This window comes from Drosophila navojoa, chromosome 5 (assembly GCF_054131105.1).
Source record: "Drosophila navojoa isolate 15081-1374.11 chromosome 5, UAZ_NAV_1.0, whole genome shotgun sequence".
In the NCBI taxonomy this organism is placed as follows: domain Eukaryota; kingdom Metazoa; phylum Arthropoda; class Insecta; order Diptera; family Drosophilidae; genus Drosophila; species Drosophila navojoa.
In genome coordinates, this window is record NC_142893.1 from 8,951,663 (window position 1) to 8,978,028 (window position 26,366).

General features: G+C 42.4%; 1 protein-coding gene across 1 annotated transcript; it reads right to left on the bottom strand.

Annotated features, from left to right (window-relative positions):
- Nucleotides 1–159: 159 nt before the first annotated feature.
- On the bottom strand, nucleotides 160–24,437 carry qsm (Zona pelucida superfamily protein qsm). The gene is made up of 8 exons (XM_018106038.3): nucleotides 24,285–24,437; nucleotides 23,752–23,874; nucleotides 3,097–3,326; nucleotides 2,202–2,425; nucleotides 1,535–1,643; nucleotides 1,286–1,407; nucleotides 912–1,186; nucleotides 160–840 (listed from the first exon to the last, which is right to left on the bottom strand). Exons 2-8 carry the CDS (start codon nucleotides 23,825–23,827, stop codon nucleotides 596–598), a joined length of 1,281 nt encoding a protein of 426 aa, XP_017961527.1. The 5' UTR covers nucleotides 23,828–23,874; nucleotides 24,285–24,437; the 3' UTR covers nucleotides 160–595.
- Between the last annotated feature and the right edge of the window lie 1,929 nt (nucleotides 24,438–26,366).

A 26,366-nucleotide genomic window follows, 5' to 3' on the forward strand; every position in this document is an offset into this window, starting at 1 on the left:
CACACTTTAACTGTCAGCTGTTTTGCTCTTCAATGCTTAGCAGCACTGTTGCTGTTATTCGGACTCAAAATGGCACTGTACGCATAACAGCGGTATGTTATACTACTGCGCGCGTAATTTAAAATGCATTCTTCTGTTATATACAAAACTACACACAAATTGGATTGTTTAATTTTATTATTTCAATTAGTTTTAGTCATTAATTAAATTAGCTTATCAGTTACACTTAGAAGACTAGTAGGTGCTTATTCGTAAGACCAATTTAATATGTTTTCATCGAAATGTTTATAAGAATCACTGTTTGTTGTAGCTGTTGTTTAAGTTGTTGCCGTTGTTGCTCTTGTTTTCCTTAGGTTCTGCTCACATTAAAATTAATTGTAATTACGTTTTATAAATGGCAGTTACATAAGTATCTATTAGTAGTAGGTAGTACATATATATTGTTTGTTTTCTCTTTCGTATTTGTTATTTTTGCTTTTCTCTTTTAATTATTATTATTATTGCCATACACACACACGCAGCTTGGACCTGATTAACAACCAGAACGCCCTCCATTTTGAGATATACACTTTGCCATACATATTCTCGCGACTATTTACATGAGGCGCCAACACAGCGCAACGACCAGCGCCCAAAGGCTGAACATGACAGGCTGGACAGCAGCCGAGCTGAGCTGTCCCAGCTCTCGCTCATCCACCACAAAGGCGGGCACTGCGCTGCTGGCGGGCGTCTGCTCCATGCTGCGGCTCAGCTCCGCAAAGTTGCCTCGACTATTGCGCGCCAAGCGCTGATTGGCCAACTTCAATTCGCGCAGCTTCTCCTCCAGCTGCAGCACCTCATCTGCCAAGAGAAATGCAGCAATTAGCAAATGCCAAAACCAACAAATTTTTACAGCTGTCTTAAAAACGTACTCTTGTTAATGCCCTCGTTGTCATTGACCCGCAGGAACATGGCCAATGAGATCTCATAGACCTTATTCGCAGCGCTAATCTCGCGCTTGCGCCGGCCAAAGCCCACCTGATTGTTCGAGCACTGGGTGCCCAGGCACTTGTCCAGGCAAACGTTCACCGTGGCGCGGAACTGCACATAGGAGGAATCGGGAAACTTAAAGGCCTTGAACTTGGCGCTCAATATATCCCCATCGATGGTGTTGAAGTTCTCAAAGAGATACGGATCCACAGTGCAGCTGCAACAGAAAGATTAGCCAAAAGATTAACACACAAACTAGTTGGGGATAATTGATGCAGTTGCTGCTGCTGTTATTGTTGTTGTTGTTCATACGCACCCCTTGAAGATCAGCGTCTCGGAGGAGGTGTGCGTGTCTGTAACATCCAAATAATTGACGCCCAGGCCATAAACCGGCGCCGAGTCCTCATCCAAGTTGATTTCCATGGTCAGTGGTGTGCCCTGCGAGCATATTAGTGAACATAAATAGATGAGAGATGTACACATGTGTGTGTGTGTGTGTGTGTGTGTGTGTGTGTGTGTGTGTGTGTGTGTGTGTGTGTGTGTGTGTATTAGTATATCTACCTACCGACTTAACAGTCAAGTCTTGTGTAAACTTCTGTCCATCCTGGCTGACGCCAATGGAGAGACGCGGCTCCGGTGCGCGTTTTGTCAACGAGGTGGTTATCTCCAGATCTCTGCAGAGCATATGAGTAAATAATAATAAGAAAGAAAAAATGGACGCGTAATAAAAAGAGCTGTCGTAATTGAGGGTCTGGGCGTGGCGACGCCCATTAAATATATGCCGCAGCTGCACAAAAAAAGAAGAAGCAATTGAAGGACACCAAGGCACGTAAATCAACAAAGCAAACATTGTAATGCCTCCTCCCTCTCGCTCTGCCTCCCTCTATCTCTATCTCTCTATCTTCGCACTCTGTATCATTAAGTCCGTTTGTCCAACTGGCACGCCCAGCAATTAAATTGACTGGCCGAGGGGAGGCGAGCTGGCTGCATTAGCGGGGGCATTGATTTGATGGCTAATTACCGGCTGGTAATAGCTCGAACAGCCAAGTCGCTTGATTTATGACCACACAGCCTTGGCGTAGGGTTGGCTCTCCTCTTAATATGCCATAACGTTTGCATAGATTGCGCATAACGAACGAACGAAGAACTAACTATATGCATAATTGCAATTTGAGGACGTTGCATTTTGATGGGGCAATTAAAAGATGCGCCTGGCCTGGCCAAAAACTTACTCTGGTTCCTGAAAGCCCGCCGGCAGCACATCACGTCTGACCAGACCATGATGCGAAGATGGCTGCTGCTCCTGGAGCACAACTTGCGTCTGTTCCCGTGCGGCATTGGTGCCATTCATCATGACGTTGTAAACCGGACCGCTTGTGGTAATGCACTTGACGCTGACAATCTCCTTGCTGCTGGCCGATTCAATGATGATTTTATGGTAATACACCTTCTTGCCCTGTGGTGACAAAACAGCAGATAAAACAGTCTGCAGTGGTTGGGTTCGCTCCTCTGATCAACTATGATCAGCTCTCTTTTCTTCTATGCTCTGCTCCTGTTTTCTCTTTTCTTTTCCTCACTTTTCTTTTGTGTTTTCTTCTCTTCTCACCTTTTTTCCGCTGTCTAATATTCGACTTATTTTTTATTCTTCTCCTCAGATCTCTTTTTCGCCAATTATTTTATATTGTTCTCTGTTTTCCATATTACATCTTGATCTCTTCTTTATAATTTTTCACATTCTATTTTGTCTCTTCGTTATTTCTCTGCCTCTTCTCTATTATTCTCTGCATTTCCTATTTTCTCTTTCTCCTTAAATATCTCTTCTCTGTCTCTATTCAGTAGCTTCTTCTTGCCTCTATTCTATCGCTTCTCTTTCTTTTCAGCCTCTTCTCTTTTTCTTTTCCGTGTCTTCTCTACTTCTGCTATCTCTTCGCAGTTTCTTTTCTACATATTCTCAGTATCTTCTATGTTTCTCGCATACTCTCTCTTTCTCTCTCTCTGTCTCTTTCTCCCTTATCTATCTCTTCTAAATCTCCGCTTAATCACTTCTCTATCTCTGCAATCTCTCTTGTCTCTCTATTTTCTATTTTTTCTCTCTGACCACCCTCTCTCTTCTTAGCATTCACATACCGTTAACTGATTGACCATTCGCGTCACGCCGCACTCGTAAAAGTCGCTGAGCGAGAGCCGAAAGACGGCCAAAGCGCCATCGATTGCGGGCTGACAGCGCACATCCGGATAGCCCTTGAGACCCTCCAAGTAGATTTGCGTACGATCCGCCGGCGCGCTGGCATTCGTCTCCGCGGGCAAACCAATCTCGACGCGCATCTGATCCTCGGAGCAGTGTACCTTGTGTGCGCCTGCAATACGATTGAGCGAAAAGAATGCAAAATGGAAATTAAATTGCTGTCTGCATGGACTGCCGAGGAAAGTGGGCTAGCATGTCGCTGCCGTGGCCGAGCCTGAGCCAAATGCGACGCCTGGCTGGCATGTCCGGGCCGCACTAAACAATTGACGCATAATTACTATGGAAGTGGAGCGCGTTCGTTGCCTAAGTCTTTCGTTTTTATTGCCGCGCTTCACAAAGCTGCAGGGCTGCTTTCGATGCCCAGCACAAGAGGCGCGACCAATGCGAGCATATAAGAATGCAGCTAGACAGCTGCTATGTGACAGTGAGCCAGGGTATCACGCAGTCTATATATGTATATATTTCTATATGTATGGAGAAAATGTCTTAGCCGCAGTCCAGCCATTGCAGCAGCGGGTCAGCTCGTCAGAGGCTGTCAGGCTCGTCTACACACACTCGAGACACACTCACACACTGCTTTGGTTTAGTTTGTGGCCGGAGTGTTGGGCTTTTGGCATAATTCTGATGCTGCTGCTGCTGCTGCGGCGGCTGCTGCTGCCATAGTAATCAAAATCTGATTATACTTCGTACATGTGTGGGGAGGCTTAAATGTTGTAGCTGCCCCCCAATCCGATGCGATAAAGCCTTTATTTGCGGACTGATCAGCAGCGCATTTGCCGCGTAATTTGAATAATTTCGCACAAAGTGCTTCAAACTCGTTCTAATGGCAGCAGCACAAGGCCAGGCATTACCAAAACATTTCAACAGAAATGCCCCCAATTAAATGTGCGTTGTACAACAAAAGGCAGCAGCAACAGCCAAAGCGGAACAAACAACAGACGCAGCGAACAATGGAAACAATAAAACCAACAAAAATTAGCCGAAAACCAACCACAGAATTCGGTGTAAAAGTCAAGAGTCAGAACCGAAGAACTCGCTGATGGGTAGAGAAGTGATATATAAAAAATGTATATATATTATATATGTATATGTGAACGATCTTCCTTTGAAGTCGATTCTGTTTTATACAGAACCAAAAAGTTAAATCAAAACTAATTATAATTATATCAACTGATTTGCCATAAACTAAATCTAATAAAAATAAATTAATGCTCTAATATATGTATAAAATACTTTTCTTTTTTTTTTAATGAAAAAATAAATAAAAAAATTTATTAAAAATATTAAAATCTAAAATTTATGAAATCGGACAAAAATTAAAAAAAATTAAATAAAATAATATTGTAAATTATTTATAAGTGAAACATGTACGTATTATATTTATAAAATAATGTATTTTTTATGTTATTTACTGCTGGTGCCTCGTTCTACATAACTAAAGTAAAAATTCAAAAAAACTAAGAAGCGTGAAAAATCATTCACTTATGGTTTCTAATTAATATCTCTGCCAACTACTACTGTTGACAGCCAGAGCGAAACAACTAATCCAAAAATAATCTAAATTTATTTATCTACAAAAGTGTGACAAATTGCTGTGGCAACCCGTGCTTGCAATTGGCAAGCAGCCACGGCTCGATAATGAGAGAAAACAACGCTTAAGTTTGGCATTAATTAGCCGGCGAGAGCGAGAGATACAGAGAGCAAAAGAAAGAGGAGAGAGAGAGAGAGAGAGAGAGAGAGAGAGAGAGAGAGTGAGACCCGACAATGAGAACAGACAGACAATAAAAACTAGGAAATAGAAATTGCAAGGCAATTAAAAAGCGGCAGCAGCTGCAAATGCGATTGCCACTGCCACTGCCACTGCCACTGCCATTGCCCACTTGGTAATTCAAGAGGCGGCATCAAGGTGGGCGTAATGCAAGCGGCGCCTAAAACAATTACAAGGCAAGCACAAGAAGAGGCACTGGGCATAGCATGTGGAGAGCGCTCCTCCGCATTCGGCTCTTAAGTACTTCCGCGGCCAAACAAATAAAAGCCCAGGCCCAGGCGAGGGCCTAAGTGCCCGATGACACGACAACGACCCATTGATTTATAAAAGCAACTGCAACTAGAACTGGAACTGGAACTGCAACAGCAAATGGGCACGCCCACATGTTGAGCAGTTAATTGAGCCATGGTAAGTCTGACTGTCCCTCTCCCTCTCTCCCTCTCTCTCTCTCTCTCTCTGTCCGTTTCTCCCCATCTGCCGTCGGCAGGAAATGTTGTCTGCGGCTCGTGACAATAATTGAGAGCCCTGCTCAATCGAGTTCGGCTCTCAATGTGCGCCAGCCACGCAAGTTTGTCGCCTAAGTCATTTGATTCCCAAGGCTGGCGTTAATTGCAAGCCAAGGCATTTTTATTGAATTTTTACTGCTCAAGTCGTAAGAATCGCATTATTGACTGCGACTATACCAATGCCGACTGATTACGATTTATCTGACACAATTTTTATGGCACGGCCTGGCCTGGCTCGGCTTGACTCGTGAGAATCTCGTTGTACCTTAAACTATTTCTGCACACACACACACACACACATGTATATACTTCGATATCTATATACATATACATATATCTGTAAAAGACTTAACCCACATCTCGCACATGACCAGCGCCGAATGGATTTCTTGGCCTTTTTGGCGCTTGTTAGATATGTGTTTGCAACAAGAGGCAATTTGTGTGTGTGGTGCAACGAAACGAAGCAGATCATCAAATGCCGCTTGACTGGGGCAGCTTCAAGCTTCTTGGAATCGAAATCAGAAGAGCAAAAGAGAGAAAAACGACCAAAAATAAGAGGAGAAAAAAGTTGCCATTAGCATTTAACCTGCAACATGACAAATCAAGAAAACGTGCAGCATGCATGCAACATGCTGCAGCTCAGACAGTTTGGCCTCGGCCGGCGCTGCAGCCGCTGCCTCAACTTCGGCTCAAGCATAAATTTCCATTAACAATAAATTTAAAAGAAATTACATTAAAATGAAAATGACCCGGAGCGAAATTCACAAGAAAAGCTAAACAGAGAAAGGTAACAGCAGGAGCGGGAGGGCGTTTGGGCAGCTGGGCTGCAGCTAGAGCAACATCATCAGCACCATCAGCAGCGTCAACACGGCCCATGGCCAGACTCAGACCCATCCCCGACTATGTCACTGGCACTGTCTACGAAATTTCGACTCCCGACTGTGTCGCCCGAACTCCCAAATTCCTGTCCGCTGGCTTCCTATCCGGCATCAATAGCCACGACATTTGGATGCACAGTCTTTCAACAATTTGGCAAGCAAATGCGCGCGCACAATCAAATCAATAAGACTGCCAGCTAAAAGAGTCTGCTCGACTAGCAGATACGCTGTAAGAATTTAACAAATAAATATATTGAAATATAGAGACATTACTTAACTAAGTTTAACTAAGCAAAAAATGAATACCTCTACGAATAGCATAGAGAACTAGACCAGTAAGATCTTATACTAACTAAGAAGTTAATATATATTTGAATTAACAGAGCTCAGCTGAATAGGTTTCTCGTTGATCCTAACTGCCACAATTGACGTAGAGAAATTTCATTTCATTTTATAGACATTCACACGATATCAACTAGCTAATACGTTATAAAACTCTCTCAATGCCGCCTTTCCTATGCATATATTCATTATTTCCCCTGACTGATCTCAACTGAATTGTCAAATTCCCAATCGATAAAATCTTTCCCACCGTAAACAAATATCACCCAGCTGTCAGTACAAGTTAAGCTGACAGTTTAGTCTGTCAATCACAATTACAGGGTATGCTGAGAGGAAGAGCATAAGTGGCAAATGCTTTACAAGCCACGCCAATAGTCAAAGCCAACAAATTCAAAATGATTGCCATGCAAATGGCATCGTTTTGCAGCTAAGAAGCCAGCCAGACAGAGGGACAGACGGACAGTGGAACAGTGGGACAGCCAGAGATACAGACGAATAGGCAGTCGTGAAAGGTGGCAAGACATCATCCAGCATCTCTCAGCACCTAAGCGTTAGTCAGCCACCCGCACCACACCGCACCGCACACCGCACCACACGGCACGTTGTCAGGCAATTTCGGTTGCCCAAACACCCCCCGCATCGCAATTGTTTCAATGGCCAAGCCCAACAGGCGCGCTGTGTGGCGACGTTCAACGACATGGACATTGGCGTCGTTGCAGTTGCTGTTGCCGTCTGCATTGCAAGTGCAATTGCAATTGGCAATAGGCAATTGGCAATTGGCTGGCAAAGATTATGCAATTGTCTGAGTCAGCGAACGAAGTCACGTTTGCATTGGCTGCCAAGCAGAAGGAGCTGCAGGTCTTCTTGCGTGTTTCTCATATCTGTATATATATATATATATATACATATATATATATATATAGTTGCATTTTGGTCAAAGTGTTATGCCTGGCGGCTGTGCAGAAACTTAAATTGAATGCACAACGAACGGTAAATATGCATGTAAAGAGCTGCCCCCTCCATCCACACATACACACACACACACACAGAGATAGACAAAATTTGTGCATTAGCAGCAATCCTTGAGTGACTCGCACAGTTATGATGCAGCTGTTGCCGCTGCTGCTGCTGCTGCTGCTGCTGCTGCTGCTGCTGCTGCTGCTGCTGCTGCTGCTGCTGCTGCTGCTGCTGCTGCTGCTGCTGCTGCTGCTGCTGCTGCTGCTGCTGCTGCTGCTGCTGCTGCTGCAGTTGATAGCGTTTTGTTATCGCATTTTGCAAAACAAATTGCAGCAGCAACAAAAGCAACAATCTTGACACACACGACGCACGATTATCATCAATCTTGGCCAAAGCACAGGAAATACTGGTAATTTGCTCGACAGAGCGAGAGGGAGATGGAGAGTGAGAGAGCAGGAGAGAGGCAGAGAAAGGGGCAGTTCCCCCAGTTAACTATGTTGCAGTCACATGTTGCGGTTGCAAAAACGCTGAGCACTGCCTCCTGGCTGGTTAGCAGCGGGGCCTGAACCTCCGTCTCATTGACGCACCAAATGACCAATTACGCTTAACGGCCGGGCATCAAAAATAAATTAGAAAACGTCGCTCCAGGCAGCAGGTCAGCGCCGGCGAGCCACAGGTCTGCCCGCAAGCCAAGTGGGTGTTGTCTTCTCTTCTTCTTCTTCTTTTTGGTTTTCTCATATGCTAAGCAGTGTCAATGTGTCAATGTTGCCGCGTAAATTCATCAAAGTGGGCGAGTCAATAAACAAACTTGTTTATCGGCCACAGCCACAGCAAAAAACTGATGGGAGCGACGGTCACTCGGACGGACGGAGGCGGAGATGGACAAACATCCAGCGTCAAATTGCAGATGTTGACTACTTGTGTCTGTGTGTGTGTGTGTGTGCTTTTTTATGGCCCGGCTCGCAATGTGGCCACAAATGTGATAATTGTTAAGTGCTTAGCTGGCAGCAGTTCGACTCGGTTGCCTCTGGGCCCAGTCAACTGAAAAACTTGACTGCCTACTGTGCTATTATATAGTTGCAGTCACAGTTAGAGTACAAGACGAAACAGTCAGTCAGCTAAAGGGGATAACACTTGAAATTGAAGACATACGCTGCACTTAACAGCAAGGGGCAGCAATCACAGCAGCAGCGATTGGAATAACAGCAATAACAGCTAGAATGTTATGCTAACAGATCAATGTTAAAAGATTCAAATATAATAATAGATACAGAAGCCAGAAGCAGAAACAATAGGATTAACAGTCAGAGTAAGATCAATAATCGCAGTAACAGAAGCAGAACAGATTCAAAATTATCAGCAGCAACAGCTACCACTGCAGAAATCATAACAACAGCAACATCAGGAGCAACAATAAAAGCTAAATAAATTAACAGTGGCAACAGCTGCATCAATACTAATATCAGTAGCAAAGGCAATGACAACGGTAACAGAAATAGCAACTGAAAAAACAGCAACAGAAGCGATGTTAACTATAGAATCACTGTCAACTGAAGCAATGTTAATTCCAGAAAAAGCATAGTGAGTAACAGCAACAGCAGCAGGCACAGCAATTGCAATAACAAAAGCACAGCGACAGAAACAAGAGCAATGTTAATATTCAGGAGCAACTGAATGAGCAATAGTTGCAGCAAAGTCTGTAACAGTAACATAAGTGTAACCTTAAAAGCTTACACGTTGAATTTATTTTAAAAAGGAATATGTTAAAGAATTGCTATGATTGCGATGCATGCCTAACATTAACAGTAGTAACAGAAGAATAGAAAAATCGAAGAAATTCTGTTAAGAATACTAGCAGCACAGAGTAATAAGATTTAAAAGCAACTGGATTAAAGAGTATAAGCTGGCGTATATAAATTCTAGCTTAAGCAAATATTCATTAATTAATAACTCTATTAAATAAAAAACAAACAAACAAACATTATTTGAAAAGTAATTTCTCATAATTCCATGTCTAGTTTAATCACACACAGCATGTACACACATACATACGTACATTGGCACAGCATCTCATTTCTATTGAGCAATGTGATGTGATGTGATGTCACCAAGTGAAGTATCGATGCAGCTGCTATCCTTGAGCTGTTTGGCCAGTTGAGCGCAGCACACGCCTTGGCATTCATAGAGACGCAGAGCGACGATCGATTGTGTGCATTGCATACAGAGTCAGAGTCAGAGTCAGAGTCAGAGTCAAGTAAATACAAAATTGCTGTCAGTTTATCATATTTTCTAGCCACATTAAAACTTGTTACCAATTCTTGCTCTCTTGTTGACTTTTTATTTATATGATTATCAGCTTCTGGTTTTTGATTTTTTTTTTAATTTGCCAATTGTTTAGAAATGACGCAATTTGCCGCTTTATAGATTTTAGCCAGATTCATCAGATTGTACAGTCAAGCCGGAAATAGCCAAGCAAAGCGCATTAAGGCCAAATGAATTGAATTTCAGTTGCTACACATAAGCCCGAACCGAGCCAAAACATCCAAACTCTTGCGCTCGACTTGCTCACTCAAAGTAGACGCATGATTAATTGCCCAGAGGAAGCGGCGACAAAGAGAGATGGAGAGAGTGAAAGACAGAGAGAGAGAGACAGCTAGATAGATTATGAGCAGGCAGGCACAGCTTAGCTGCGGCTCGTCTTACCTCCTCGCCTTAGCCACATCTCAGACATGAGATGCAAAAAAACAGCGGAGAGCAGAGAAAAAACAACGTTGCCTTACGGTAAATTTGTGCTTCCACTTGGCGTGAACATTATGCGCAGCTGGCTAATTAAATTACACAACAGTTTAGACATGAGAGCGCGCTGAAAACAAAAAGGCGACCGAAAAGAACTGTAAGCTGGCCAAGCAATATGACTTGGACATAAACTTGAACTTGGCTGCAGCAGCAACAGCAGCAGGAGTCAACAGCTGTGAATGCTGCAACTAGCGCTCATGTGGCAAATGTGGCATGACTTGCCACAGAGCTTGGTGCAGGAGGGGAGGGGGAGGCGGGGACAGACGACAGGCAGTTAGTCAGCTATTTGCATGGCTAATGTGTTCAAACAACAAATGCCGCATACACCCACAATGCGCCTCAACTGCAGCTATGACTCTCCCTCTGCACCTCTCGCTCACTCCCAGGCATTCTTGCGCTTGGCGCTACGCGGTGGCATTTGCTAAATTGTTCGTTTCCGCTGGGTAAACCGAGGTAAAAATAAATGAAAAGAAAAGAAAAAGCGGCAAAAATATGCGAGCCCAGCTGCCGCTGCTGCTGCTGTTGTTGTTGCTGCTGTTGTTGCTGCTCTCCACATGCCACTCACACATCAACAGCAGCTGGGGAGGCTGTGGCGCAGTGGCAACACAATTTACCGCTAAGTGCCTCAACGAAAGCGAGTTGCAGCCAATTGTTGCATTGTTATGTGCTTTTGCTTATATTATATTGTGTTTAGTTTTTGCTTTTGCTTTATTAAGTAATTTGCGAAAAATGCGTTTACAGTTTTTAGGCTGCCCCGCCTAACTGTAACTGAGGCAAATCCCCAACATGGCCACAATCATAAAAATTAATTCAATTTGCAGCTAAATGCGGCAAAAGGCAGTTAACAGAAATTATTAGCCATGGCCAACAAGCGTCGTTCACCTGCCAAGGCATTCTAATTACAGTTGCAGTTGCAGTTGCTGTTGCATTCGTAGTTGTTGTTGCTGTTGCCTTTGTACCCTAACTGTGGGTGCTACAGCTCTATTTGCACGGCTATTTAAAACAGGTTTACAATCACTTAATACTAATATGGAACTTTGCTTCGAATACCTTTTAGCCTTAGAAGAAGAGTATGCTAGGGTGACCATGGCAGGCGGAGATATAGGGAAATAACAGAAAAGTATAATTGAGGTCTTTGCTTCTTCTTTAAGTATTGCTATTTGGAAGGAAAGCTCTGTTGACAAAATATGTGCCAAATTAAGAATAATTATTCTGGGGTATATATTATGTATAGTTTATGAATATATTTTACATAATTAAAGATAAATTCAGCTTAATTCATAAGTGATTAGGTCAGCTAGACTAGTTAAGAATTACCTGATGCTGATTCTTCAGATGGATGCTTTATACTGCCTTTCAAGTGTAGACGAATCTATGGATGTTATCCATTTATTATTATTATGTATTTTATACATTTCATATATATTTGAATATTTTACTACATTATAAAGCTTCACTTAAATAGTAAACAGTTTGTCCCACAACAAGCTAAGCAAACTCACTCAAATACCCTTAATTACCTTACTCTTATATACACAGATGTATGTACATGTATATGTAGCTATATCTATATGTATTCATGTGTCACTTGTCATGTCCTTCAGTTCCCACAGATAGTTACCTAAACTAGAGGGTATCTAAGAGTCGCACTCCACTCTATAGCTGTTATTGCTGTCCGACTGCCCGTTTTACCATTTTGGTGTGAAAGTGTTGTGTCTGTAGCGCGTTGCTCTTACCATATTTGCAATTAAATACATTAAGCAACTATCAGCAACAAGAAACAACAACAACAACAGCAGCAACAGCAGCAACAACGTCGCCTGCGCAATTTAAACACGCCGTATAATTGCATTTCTCCTAATGTAATGGCAGGCGATGCTGCCTTTTTATGCTTAATTGGCAATAAAGTTGTTGCCCGCAGCCAAAGAATCGAAAGAGCAAACAGCGAGCGACGCACGCAGAGGGGCCAATGAATTATTAAACGAATGAGAGATACACAGAAAGAGATTAAGAGAGAGAGAGAGAGAGAGAGAGCGAGCGAGAGAGGCGTCGATGGTGAGAAAGATAGAGTTTCGGCACTTGTCGCTAATCATTTATCAAAAAATTGTTATTCTCATGGCAAACATCGGGCTGACACATATCCAACTGGCTGCCCGCGGCGATGACACACAAAATACCAAATTCCGATGCTGTGGGCCAATGTCTATTGGCCATGTAATGCGATACTCGCTGTCAGAGAGCTCCAGCCCAGCCGACGATGTGAACATTAATCAAACGCCGCTTGTGGTGCGAGGAAAGTGAACTCTGAACTGCGCGACCCAATTGCTAATTACGAGCACGCAAAGCGGGGGCGGGGGAGGCGGCCAGACTGGCTAATCAAGGTAAGCAGAGAGAGAGAGAGAGAGGGTGGAGGCGGAGGGCTTAGAGAGGAATCTATTGATGCACTTTTGTGGTATTTGTGGCTTTTCATCTGACTAAACTGAAGCGCCGCAGCCAAACACTTTTCTGGCTCACTGTGGCTCAATATGGCACAGAATGGATGAAAAGAAACGTGTACCCAAGCACCACCGCATGACCAAGTGACCGATGCCGCAGGCATAAAATTTATTGCATACGTGTATGCAGCTCCTTTTGTTGCAACTTGCAACACTCCGTGCGGCTCTGGCGGCTGCAGCGGCTGCGGCGACTGCAATATTTTATTTTGGTCATTTGCGATTTGCGTTGAATTAGCAGCAAGCAACACAGACTTACACACAGAGAGGGGGCAAGAGAGAGAGGTAGAGTGAGCGAGTGCGAGAGCGAGACAGCTACAAACTCGATGACCAAATCGGGCTGTGGGCGTTCGTCTGCTGCTGCTAATGCCCAAATGCGGCGAGCGTGGAGGAGCGTCTAGCCTTTTAGCCTGTGGGCCACAGACTGGACCATGGCCAACAGACCTGGCTGGCTGGCCCACACCTGCAATTGACATTATTATTTGGCCAGTCGACGTTGTCGACGCGTTTTTTTTTCGCCTTTTTTTGCGTGCGCGCGCGTCGCACACTCAACGCGCAAGAAGAGAGTGAGTGCATCATGATTTATAATTGTCCAACTGGGTCTCTGGGTAGACATTCCATGGCACGCATCTTGATATCCGCGTAGTTTATGGCCCGGGTCAGGCCGGATGGCCATCTACCGCGCTTGTACAACAAACTTGTTGAAACAGCATTTGTCTCGCGTTTGCCTGTTCGCCTGTTTGCTGCGCCGGCCGGCTGGCCGGCTGGCCATTCGGTTTATCTGTTTGGCCTGAACGCTTGGCTGGCCAGCCATCTGCTGCTGGCCACGTTAATAACCGTTTTGGCCATGCCATGCCACGCCATGGCGCGGCGCTGCATTGTTAACAGCATTTCTTTTTGGTGCGCTGCGCTTTTAATTGCCAACTGGGCGACATTTTAATTGAAATTCTACTGAAATTGCATTCGAAACCTAATAACACACAGCAACAACAACAACAACAACAGCAACAACAACAACAGTAGCAGCAGCAACAGTAGGAGCTAAAGATGCGATATGAGTCAGTAAATGGAATGTCTTAAGTATCTTTTGATAGCTGCTTTTATGTGAATAAAAATGTTATATAAATTTTACTTTATAGCAAATTTGAGAATTGCGGAGAAGAGCATTACTTTGAAAAATGTTGACAATTTATGGTGCAACAGATGAAATGAAGCCGTTTGGCCATTAAGAAGCCCACGGGATAGCGGGTATGGAAGAGGATTACTGGAAGATGCTAAAGGCAGAGTAAAAAATATTTCAGAAACGATTAATAGAGGTAACAGAAAAAAAGCCATGCCATGTAAACCTCACATATATGATTTCTTGAGAATCGAGTAGAGAGGCATCGGTATTTTTCAAAAGCAGTGCAGTAGGAGTCACAATTCTCACACAGACAGCTCGACTAAGATATAGCCTCAACATCACTCGAAGTGCTTGATCGATTGAGCGTATTGTTCCATTCACTGATAGAGACCCCTTTTCTAACATTTCCCGTTCACAACATCGAAATTACTTCTCCTCATATGTGTTATATTCATACACTAATATCATTAAAAAAACTATCATTCCATTCCCACATAATCAAGTCTATTATGTGTTAATCTAAACTTTCCAAATTCAATTATTTTACGAGCGTAATCCACGCTCAAATGTTTTGTGGTTTAGTGTAAATGTAACAATAGATCAACCGCAGGGCGCATTAGGCACACACATTCCCACACACACTCATACACAAAGCGAGCCACCCAGGCAATCCAATTCAATCTAATCTTAATGCCAGCAATGCAAATTCAAATCAAAATCTAACCGAGGCATTGCCCTTGAGACTCGAGGGAGACTTGCGAGCGAAAAGCGAAACCAAAAATGAGATTTTGCTTCCTGGTTTAGGGATCTTGAGCAAATTGGCTTGATTTTGACCGGCAGGCAAGTGACCAGAGCAGCAGCAGCAACAACAGTTGCAGTTGCAGTTGCAGTTGCAGTTGCAGTCGGTGCTCCTCGCTCTTGTTTAATTTAGTCTGGCAGTTCGTTTCGATATGCATCTTGGGCATTTCTTTTCAATTACGGGCGGGCGCTACTCTCTTTTTTTCTGCCTGCATTTTCTTGTTCATCGTTCTGTTAGCTGTTTTGCGGTTTGGCCATGTAATTTGGCCATCAAACGCATGCATGTTTTGATAAGCAGCCAGCGGCGCGGCAAGCCGTAGCTCGCCTATCAAAAGACTTAAGACACGAACTGGACTGAGCTGGACTGGACTGAGCTGGGCTGAACCGAGAGAGTTCTTCCTGCTCATCATAATTCATACAGTTTTATGGGGCCGCGTTGCAGCAGTCGAGTGTTTCACTTTACAGTTGGCATTCAATAAATTAATTAGTGAGCATTTGTTTGTCACTGATCTTATCGCACGAGCTTTCATCAAGCAGCCAGCCAAATGGCCAACTGAGCGATACGATCCAGCACATATCCACTAAACTATGTATATAATTATCCAAGTCTAGCCAGCTGTTCTCGAGGTGCTCGCAATTTCTTACACCTGACTCTCTCTCTCTCTCTCTCTCTCTCTCGCTCTCTTTCTCTCTTAATTAAAGAGGCCACAGGCCGACATAAGAAATCCAAAATAATAGACATGATGTAAAAAAACATATGACATTAAGTGTTTATGTTCTGCTGCTGCTGCTGTTGCTGCTGTTGTTGCTGCTTCTGCTATTGTTGTTGTTGCTGTGGCCCTTCCTTCAGCTGTTATTATTGTCATTAAAAGCTCTTACAATAATAATGAGCACATTTTTATGGCCAACATCCCCAGATAGAGCAGTTGTTCGCTTTGCTTTCTGTTCGCCTTCGCCGAGCTCTATTGTCTGGGGCTCTTCTGCTTTTATCTAAAGAATATGTATAGATGCTTGACGCGAGCCCAAGTCTCTAGCCTCAGCTGGAGAGCTCTTAGCTTAAATGCTACTCCACTCGAGTCTTTTAGTCTATCAAAACCACTTCGGCTATTTGCTTAGTTGCACTCATAGGGTATATCATAGTCGTTGCTCAATTCTGAGTAGTCATGCGTTTATTGTGCTTGTCTGCTTGTCTTTTAGGTTTTTTATGCAGTGTCATTGACTTTGGGCCGCCAACGCCTGTGCGTGTGTAAATTGCGGCAGCCAAAGCGCCACAGCTCGCATGCGAAAACGACAAACAACAGCAACAGCAACAACAACAACCACACGCAGACGTGGCATAGTCAACACTCAAACATGGTCAGTATAATGCCTCTGTTTTTGGCTGCCTCCAAATTCAACATCATTCTGATGAATTTTAATCTAATGCCAAACTCAGGTTCGTTGCCAAAGTCATTTTTATGTTTAGCAAGTTTGTTGCCTAAGTCTTTTGTCTGTGCTGCCCGTGCTGAATGGCTGGCAATCAGTGTAATGCGCTCCACAGAATGTCAGCCGGGCCATCATCAATCTCAGCAGCCCAACTGCATGTGTAACGAAAGAACATGATGATGATGATGATGATGATGAGGATGAGGATGAGGCAGAAGAGGCGGAACGAGCAACAACAAACAAACCAAACAAACAAACGCTGCACCGACAACAAATAAATATGATTAATTTGCCACATGCAGTTAGACATGCAATTTATCATGATGCGGCCGGCAAAATGCAAAAGTTAGAAAATGTTTCCCCCCTCCTCCCCCTCCCTCGTCTCCATCTGTCTTGTGCGTATATCTGCATCTCCCGTTGCGGGTCAGTGCGTCTAATAGATTAAATAAATTTCGCATAAATTATGCAATTGTGGCGAGCAATATTTTTCAAGCCAGCTGCCGCTGCGGGCGCTTAAAACTTACGCACCCTCCTCCATCTCTCTCTCTCTCGCTCTCTCTCTCTCTCTCTCTCTCTCTCTCTCTCTCTCTCTGTTGTGGCTTATTAATTTGCATGGGGCGCTGATCCTGTTCTAGCACCGCTAGGCCGTTAGTTTTTCTACCTCGGCGTCGGTGCATCGCTGCGTCGCTGCGTCGCTGCGCTTCAAAGTCTCAACGCGTTGCGGCTCTACGCACTGTTTGGTAATTAAAAACCCAACGAGCCACTTGGCCAGTTCGACACCTGGACAACTGGACTGGCGGACACCTGGACTACCTATTCGACTACGTGGAGTGCTGTCTAACGGTAAGCGGCAGCAGTTGCTTGGCTAGCTGACTGCTAGCTGGCGGCCTGCCAAGCCAACTGAAGCAAACGCGTAGGTTGCATTCAGGATTAGCTTCAGGTTTGCATCTTCTTCTTCTTCTTCATTTCTGCTCTTTTTGCTGCTCATGAAATTTACATAATATTTGCTCTACATTCCACACTCTCAAGCACACACACACACACACACACATACATACAAACACTCAACTGTATCACCTGTCGTTTGCTTTCACACGCAGCAGCGAAAAAAAAAAATTTACTTAGCTCTGCCAAGTTTATGGCCAGCGGCGACGCTTATCAGGCCACAACCTCATAAATATGCGCGCTGAGCCCTTGCAATGGCAACGGTTGACAATTTGCTGCCACATTTGCAGCCATAAACAGTAAGCTAGAAGTGTTACGAAGAGTATGCCAAACGAGCTGGGATACCCTGTAAATAAAAGAGGCCAGCAAATGGCTAAAACTCCAATATACAATGGAATATATGGAATATATAAATAATGGAAGCAGAAAGACATAGCCAAAGGTATTGTAATTTCATATATGCCTAATAATAAGGATTATTGGATGCTCCGTTATTGTAATTGTCGTATTCTCTATACTTAAATTGATACTAAAATTGATGATTAAATATTTATAGATAATCTCCATATTCTTCGCTCCAGCAATAAATACAGCAAATTAACAATTCCATTTAGATTATAGAAAAGTTCTCTAGGCTATGATTATATTTATTATCTTCTCAGATCTTAGGCAACAGCCTAGGAAAACAACTGCAATGCGAATAGAAAATAACGAATTTATAGTGAAATATTTATGGCCCAACAATAAAACGTGAACAATTCAAATAGTTTCCCAGGGCTTTAAGCAAAGGCTGGCTAACTTTAAGACCTATGCCTAATGTGCATGGCAAATGCAAGTGCAGTTATATCATATGAGGTCGATTTAGGAGCTCGCCAGCAGACCAACTAAGCAACAGTTGCTGTTACACATTTCCATGTTGCAGTTGCAGTAGATGCTGCTGCTGCTGTTGCTGCTGCTGCTGCCTAATACAATTAGTCTTGTGTAATACGCATGGCTTTTGCTTTTGCTCGGAGGAGTGCCAAACCCGTTAAGTGTTGCGACTGTTGCTTTATACAGTTAGGAGTTGGTCTCTTGGCCAGGTTCATGATACGCAATTCGCGACACACACACACACACACACACACATACACGCGCACACTCACACTCTTGCACACACTCTCGAAATGCCTTGGGAGCGCGAATTGATTGTGGGGATTGGTTAGCTTGGCTAACTTGGCTAGTGGCTAGCTGAAAGCCTTTTAGGCTTTCATTTTGGCCGCGTCGCTCCGCCTGCCAGGCAGTATGTCAGATTTTGTGTTTCGCCAAAATGGTCAGCGCAGCTAACGGTACACAGTAAAGCTGGCCAAAAATCGAATATAACAAACATTTTTATATGTTCTTTTTTTTTTCTTTTTATTGGTTAACTGCCTAGTTGGCTTACTGATTGTCTGGCTGGCTGGCTAGCTGGCTGGCTGTCTGGCCGGCTAATTAAAGCTTCGTGAGCAAGTGAGTTGTCCTTGTTCAGGTTGAATAGGCAGCTCCAACTGCGATATACATCCAATCGGATTGTAATTCAATAAAATGCCGGCGCACAAAGATGGCTTACACTTGATGACAAAATGCCTGAGCAGCAATGAGCCGAGGAGTACGTACGGACTGCACTCTCGCCCAGACCCTTAAAACGAGCCGACGCCTTTCGATTTGCTCGTTTTTCTTATCGCTGCCTTTTAATCAGCCAAATGCCGCACAGGCTCCGGCTCTGGCTCTGGCTCTGTCTAAGGCTTGGGCAGAGGGTCAGCCTTAGCTTTACCAGAGCCGGTCCGGCTCAGCATCTCTGCCCTGCCTATGATGTTCATTTTTCCAGTAAACTCACAAGCGGGCAACAGGCGGCAATTGCGGCAACGCATTGTTCTGCTAAGCCCAGCGGCGTCCTTAACCCATTGACACGCTTGCGGTTGATGAGCGAGCAAAAAGGATTATGTTGATTGACAGCTGGCAGAATCGGAGTAACAGCTGCATATATGAATGTAAGACGAGTTTTTTAGATGACAATAGTTATGTAACATAAAGGTTTTTATTTGATGAAATTCAAAAGAAACTTGCGTGTGAAAACAAATATTATACTGAGCTGTGAGCAGAGGTTTGCTATTAAGTAAAAATATAAAGATGCTCTTAAAATGAATTGATTCAGAGCTGCTTAACATAGAGAACTAACATAGCAATAGATAACATAGCGTACATTTCTTAACATGTTATTCGCTGTCAACTTTACAGTGTCACAATGATCATTTAACAGAGAACGATCCTCACTAACACACATACCCATTAGAAGCTTAACATAACCTAAAGCTCTTAGGTCATTAACTTTTATCAATTCTCATAGAACTTCAACATAAAAGACCATAACAGCTTAACATTTTATAACAATAATCATAACATAAACAACAGCCATACTTAACACTCAAAACCTGTCAATTAACATAATATAAATTTAAATATAAATTTAGTTCGAATGAATGGAAAGGTCGCTAAACTAAGCTTTATAGTTGTAGATAGAAACAACATAATAAAAAGTGCCAAAAATCAATTGACTATCAAAGTGAGTCAGACTAGCAAAAGAGAATAATAATATATGTATATATATTTGAAAGAGTTGTAGAAGCTCTACATTTGCTGAATATAACATAAAGCTGTTAATTAACAGTGTTTTGCATTTACAAAGATTCAATTGCTGTAAATCGCAGCAGAGGTTCTGCTATTCGTCAATTCCTCTACATTAACAACTAACAGCAGCCTAACATAATGTTATCCAACTCTTAACAGAATAGCCTGAATTATCATCGAAATTAAATCCAATATTATTTATAGTTTATAGTCTTAAATGCTGCTTGGGGGTCAGCACTGGATCAATGGCAACAATGGGTTAAGAGTTCAGAGGCTGGAGGGGCTGGACAACAACAGGAGGCCGCCAGTCGGTACTCGGTAGACACGAGTCTGTGCTCGCCAGTTGCCCCAATCGCAGCTCGATTTTATTAGCTTAGCAAAAGGCTTTGATTGTTGTTCATGTTGTTGTTGTTGTTCCGGCTGCTGCGCTTGTCTAGACGGGCAATTTTTCACACACACACACACAGAGAGAGACACACACATGAGCTGGACTTGCTCTAAAATTGGCATTTTTCACACACATAAGGCAAAAATGTAAAGCGCAGTCCGCCGCATCCAACTCAGAAGGCAGCGGCCGAGTCAAGCGGTTTATTTGCCTTGTGTGGCATCAGCTTCATCATCATCCTGTCTGTGCCTCGCCGTGGCAAGCATACATATATACACCTATATATATATATATATGTATAAGTGTGTGTGTGTGTGTAGTATATAGCTGGGGACTGGCCAGCCCGTTGGCATAATGTGGACGGGTTGAGTTGGAACAGCGCGCAATTTCTTTATTATTACGAGCATTTCGTTTGTTGTCCTTTTAGGCAACTCGGACTGCCTGCAACTCTGTGGCAAGAGAGCTCTGCCGCTGCTGCTTCGGCTGCTCTTGCTCTTGCTCTTGCTCTGGCCAACTGTCGCTTGTCAAAGCGCACTGATCATTATTGTTGTTGCAGCTCTTTTGTGGCTGGCTAGTTTATGTTGTGCCTGGATGCTGCTCCCCCTCATACAATGCGATTGTCAATGTTTTGTCTTAATGCCACATAATGCGACTCTCGCTGTTGTTGTTGTTGTTGCTGTTGCTGTTGCTGTTGCTTGTGTCGCATGTTATTTAAATGGACGCTGCTTGACTGCAAAGATTTACAACTGGTCAGCGCATCGATATATTATGCCATGGCAAGTTCGCTGTCTAAGTCATTCGTTTGTTCTTGATTCGTTCTGGCCATAAATTAAATGCTGCACAAACACTGCAAAAGGCTGGATGGAGAGAGGGGAGAGGGGGGAGTACAGACTTAGGCAGGGCCTCAGCCTTACGGGCAAGGCAAGGTCGACGTCGCGTGCGCTGCTTAGCCAGCAATTAAACGAGTTAATCACAGTTCGATGATTTGTCAGTTGCCTTTAAGGCTGAGCCACGTCGAACTCGAAGTCGCAGTCAAAGTCTTTGTGCGCTCGGCTGTGACGCTTGACGAGCAAGAGGTCTCAGGCCAATGAGATCATTCTGACATGTTTTTGTATTCTTTCCAGCAATGTGCATACACGAAAATAATTATGGTTAGCTAACAGATTTTCTTTCCTTTGGCTTGGCTTAGCTAAGCTGTTGCTAGATTTCCCTTAACTTTTACTTTTTCTTGGAGTTTCGCTTTAGCACTGATTTGTTTCTTAGTTTCTTTGTGACACGCCCCATGCTGGCAGCCCCGTAATTTAGCTTTCAGCTTTCAGCTTTTGCTGCCGCTGCCGCTGCTGTTGCTTTCTGTCTGCCACAGATGCTACAAGTCAGCCAGTCAGCCACACAGCTGCCATGCCGGCTATGAAGTAGCCTCTTGCGCGCTCTCGTAAATTATGTCTGCCTTATAATATATATAACAAATATATATATATATATATATATATATATATATATATATATAAATATATATATATATATATATATATATATATATATATATATATATATATATATATATATATATATATATATATATATATATTTGTTCTGTATCTGCTTTGCTGTTTGGACACATTAGGCTGCATTTTGTTTTTAGCCAACTCAATTGAGACCTGTTTCGCCTACACGCTCTCGACTGTCGCGCGGTTTTTTTTTTTTTTTTCATTTTTTTTTATCGCTTCATTTTCTGCACTTGAGTTTCGCGTTTATAAATAAAGCTGCTTGGCTTTTTTTTCTTTTTTTTTATATATATATAATCGTATATGGTCAGGCAGTACTCAGACTTACTCACACAAAGGCCAATGTCATGCGAGTGGCTACTGCTGCTGCTGCTTCTTCTTCTTCGCTTTTTGCTGTACTCATAATAAGTAAAAATATCGAAGTGTCTGATTGCTTTTTAATAAGCAGCAGCAGCACGTCAGCTCACATGTATATATAAATATATGTATATATATATATATATATCATTCAAGAGAATGATAACCCTCTCTAATTCATTCTCTATAAGAATATAAATCTTGTTCTCTATATATCGAACTCTAAATTTGTCTCATTACGTCTCAGTTTTGTCTCTGCAACTTTCTCACCTGCTCTCTATCTTTCTCTAAATATTTTTATGTCCAAATACTTAAATCTCTCTAAGAATATATAGAGCCAAACAAATCAGATACAGATGTGAATGAATAATCTATATAGATCTCTCTACTTTTATTCATCTCTCGATATAGCAGACTCTGTTTCACTGTTTAATTATCTCTCGCTTATTGCTCTCACTCCCTATCTCACACTGTTTACTTAAGACTTTCTTAGCTGTTAAAGCATTTTTTGTTTTAGTGGTATATATATATATTTTGATGTTTTCAACGTATATAAATACAGTTAAAATCCGCAAATATTGTTTTTTAAAACAAGTTTTAATTTAGACAAAATCCAGTTAAGTTCGCATAAAATTTAGATAATTATCACACAATATTTAATTATAGTTATAAATATGAACATACATATATAGTTGTAAAGATTTATAAAGCATATCTTATGTATTATACATATATTGAAAATTTTTTTAATTTAAATAATTTTAACCATAATTGCTACTACGTATATATTAATTCTCATTTAGCATTTTTCGTAGGCTAACAATACGTTTTATGAACACTTCAAGTCTATTGCTATTGCTATTCTTCTTCTTCTTCTAACTTTACATACAAAGTATTTAATTTTTTTCAGTTCATTTTCAGCGTGTCATGTTGCCCTTCCTGTTGTGTTGTTCACTGTTCGTTGGCTGTTGGCTGTTGTCTGTTGACTGTTGTGTGGGTGTTTTTCTTTTTCATTTTTGTTGCTTTGCTGTTGTTCTCTCGGCTTTTGTTTTTTGCCGCTTTTGTTGTTTGTGTCTGTGAGTCTGACTCCGTATGGCAACTTGCAAGTTAATGACTAATGTGTGAGGCTTTGTTTTTGTGGCTCTGCATAAGTTGATGAGCGCGTCGCCTTGTGGGTGGGGTGTTTGGGCAGTGCTTATAAGGTAGGCAGGCAGACACACGATGTGAATCATGGTAGGGCCCACGCTGGAGGTACACTTTATTAGCCAAGTTCGTTGTCAGAGTCATTTGCTTCGCTTTTAACTTTTTTTTTATTTCTCCTATTTTAAGCAAACAAAAGCTGCCCTGATAAACCGTTCAGCGCTAACACTCACACTCACCCACAAACATGCACCCACTTCTATTGAAGATCGAGCGAGCGCAGTTCAAGCGAAAACGAGGTCAGTTTTGCGGCGAAATAACCATTTTCGAATTTCATTGCCCACAAAATGACATCATGCGCATGTGTGTGTGTGTGTGTGTGAGTCAAAGCTCAATTGCAGTTGTATGTATGAACAAAAAGCTCGTTTATTTTGCAAGTATACAAAAATGTATTTTTGTTTTGATTTTTTTACTTACCCTTCGCATGCGCTAATCCACAATATACGAAAGCTGCCAGGCATAAGGCATGCCAAAGTTGTTGAGTTGCAAGCATTTTCGCCACCGCCGAAATATGAGTTATATATATTTTTAATTTCGTCTCTAATTGGTCGAAACGGAAAGACAAACGGCGTTATTATATATTAGATTGCACAAAAGAACAGGGCAGAGAAAAACAACGGCACATGCTCCACAAGAGCCAACCGCACATATCATTTGTATTCTTTAACAGTCAGTCAAACACATGCACAGCACACACACTCATACACACACGGGCATACATAGATTATGAAACAAAGCTGTAGTGCTAAAGAGAATGCCAGTCCAAGTAGCGGCCGAGGCTGCTGCTGGCCAACGGCTAGTGGTAAACGTCGAAAACTCAGCAAATCAACGGCAAATAAACACACAAAAAACACACAGACACGCACGCACACACACACTCACACATCAATACATTCATACAGAGAGACGAAAACAGAGAAACGTGAACACAGTTCGTCAGCGCGCCTTACTTCACACGGCGAAAATACGTCCAGGCCGCACGATGGTCGCGAGGTAACTGAATACTTACAGCCAGCCGAGCATCAGTTGAGCTGAGCTCAACGTCGACGTCGACACGGACTGCGGCAGCGACGCTTGCGCGTGACGTCTGCCGTTGTTGTTTTTTCGCTCGCTTCGTTGAGCCACTGTGGCCCGTGGTGCTACACTATGCAGCGCCTGCTAAGTTTTTAAGCTGCTGCGCGGGGCGCTCCAAAAGTTTTAATGCGCTCATAACAATAATTAAGTGTAATATACAATTTAATAATAGTAACGTGATGTGTTTATGTGCATAATTTAGCTATCCCAGAGACAATAACAATTCAATTAGTCAAAGCTGAGCTTTTGCTCTGGTTGCATTAGAGCGAAACTGAGAGAGCACTTCAGTGGAAGCTTGCGGCAGCCATGCTTGCAGGATCGCTCTCAGTACAACTCACACACATTCATACACAGTCGCTCAACTTTTTGCTGATAAAAATCAGCCGGCTGCCAATGAGAAGATGAGAAATTGTGGGAGAGCAAAGTTTTGTTTGTTATTTCATTTTTCCATTTTTTCCAAGCAATTACATAATGTGGCCTTTGTTATTGTTATATGTAGTTAAAGCAAACATTTAATTATTGTCGCTGTTCTCAGCTGCGCTTATCTATGATGTGTTGTGATAGCAGACCCTGGTAAGTACTTTAGGCTGGAGTTCACTGTACTGCATGTTGAGCATCTACTTCCGCTTCTTTAAGCAGCCAGAACCGTTCTTTTGGTGGTCATTTGGATCGGGTCTACAGAGCGCCATTATGCCACGTTATATGCACTCAATTTCACACTTGTTGGTCGCGCGTGCTCTTCCATCCAAAATGCACAGCTTTTATTGCTGGGCAATGCGCATTCACAAACACTCTCTCTCTCCCTCCCTCCCCCACTCATACACAGCTGCATTCTGCTCTTGTTAGTTTTCCAATGAATGGGCAGTAAAGCAGCTGATGTGCCAAAAGCTCTGCGCCTATCATTAGTCCAGCTGGCCACTTGCAGTGCCCCCCACCTGCTTCCCAGTAGGCGGGCTAATGCGCAACGGTAAATGACGTGAAAACAAATGCAGCCAACGATGCGCGCTAATTAAATTTGCCTCTTACATTAGAGCGAACATCAAACAAATGCCTATTAAAATGATTGATTTAACACCATTCCTAAAGTCGCAAATTAATATTAAATTTTAATTAACGTCAGTGATTTACAAACAGTCAAAGCTTAAATGCAAATTCTCAAACCAAAATTAAATTATTTCCATTCTGTGGTCTAATCTAACACTACCTATTTTATAAAAAAATTTTTTTTTTTTTTGTCATTTAAAAAGAGCTAGCTATTTAATTAATAATTTTTATAATTATTTGTTTAGCACGCTATATTCAAATTTAACTGTCAAGATTACAGTACGCTCTTCGCTACATACAAAACGGTTACTATCCCTGCTAACCACATACATATGTACGTACACTTATTATACTACCATAATTTAGAAAAAAAATATTTAGACTGTTTTGCTATCTGTTCTACTGTAGGTTGTTGTCTGGGCTAAACGCATGTTATACACGCGCACGATTAAATATCTAAATATTACACCAGGTGGCGCTACTTGAAAAATGACGTTAATTTCAAAATTAACAATTTTGCGAAAAAATCACATTTGAGGCACAATATTCAATCTTGCACATATTGTTTGTAGCTAAAATATATATCAAATATAAATACAAAAATATAAAAAACATATATTATATACATCATTTGAATTTTTGCCATATTGTTTTGCAAAGATTGCGTCTGCCACTATTCTATTATCCATACACAAATGCACAGATATACACAGCTCAAAAAGAAAATGTTAAAAAGCGCGAGCGGAAGGAAGGCTAAAGCAGAATCTGAAAAAGTTCGACGGCACAAAGTTAACGTCGGATTTCTAAGAAAACAGATTTTGCACGGCGCCATTCTATTCGTCTCGCTCGCACTCATCGCGCTTAAAGCTGATCAATCTTCTAACGGGACTCTACTTTTATGCATACATATTCAT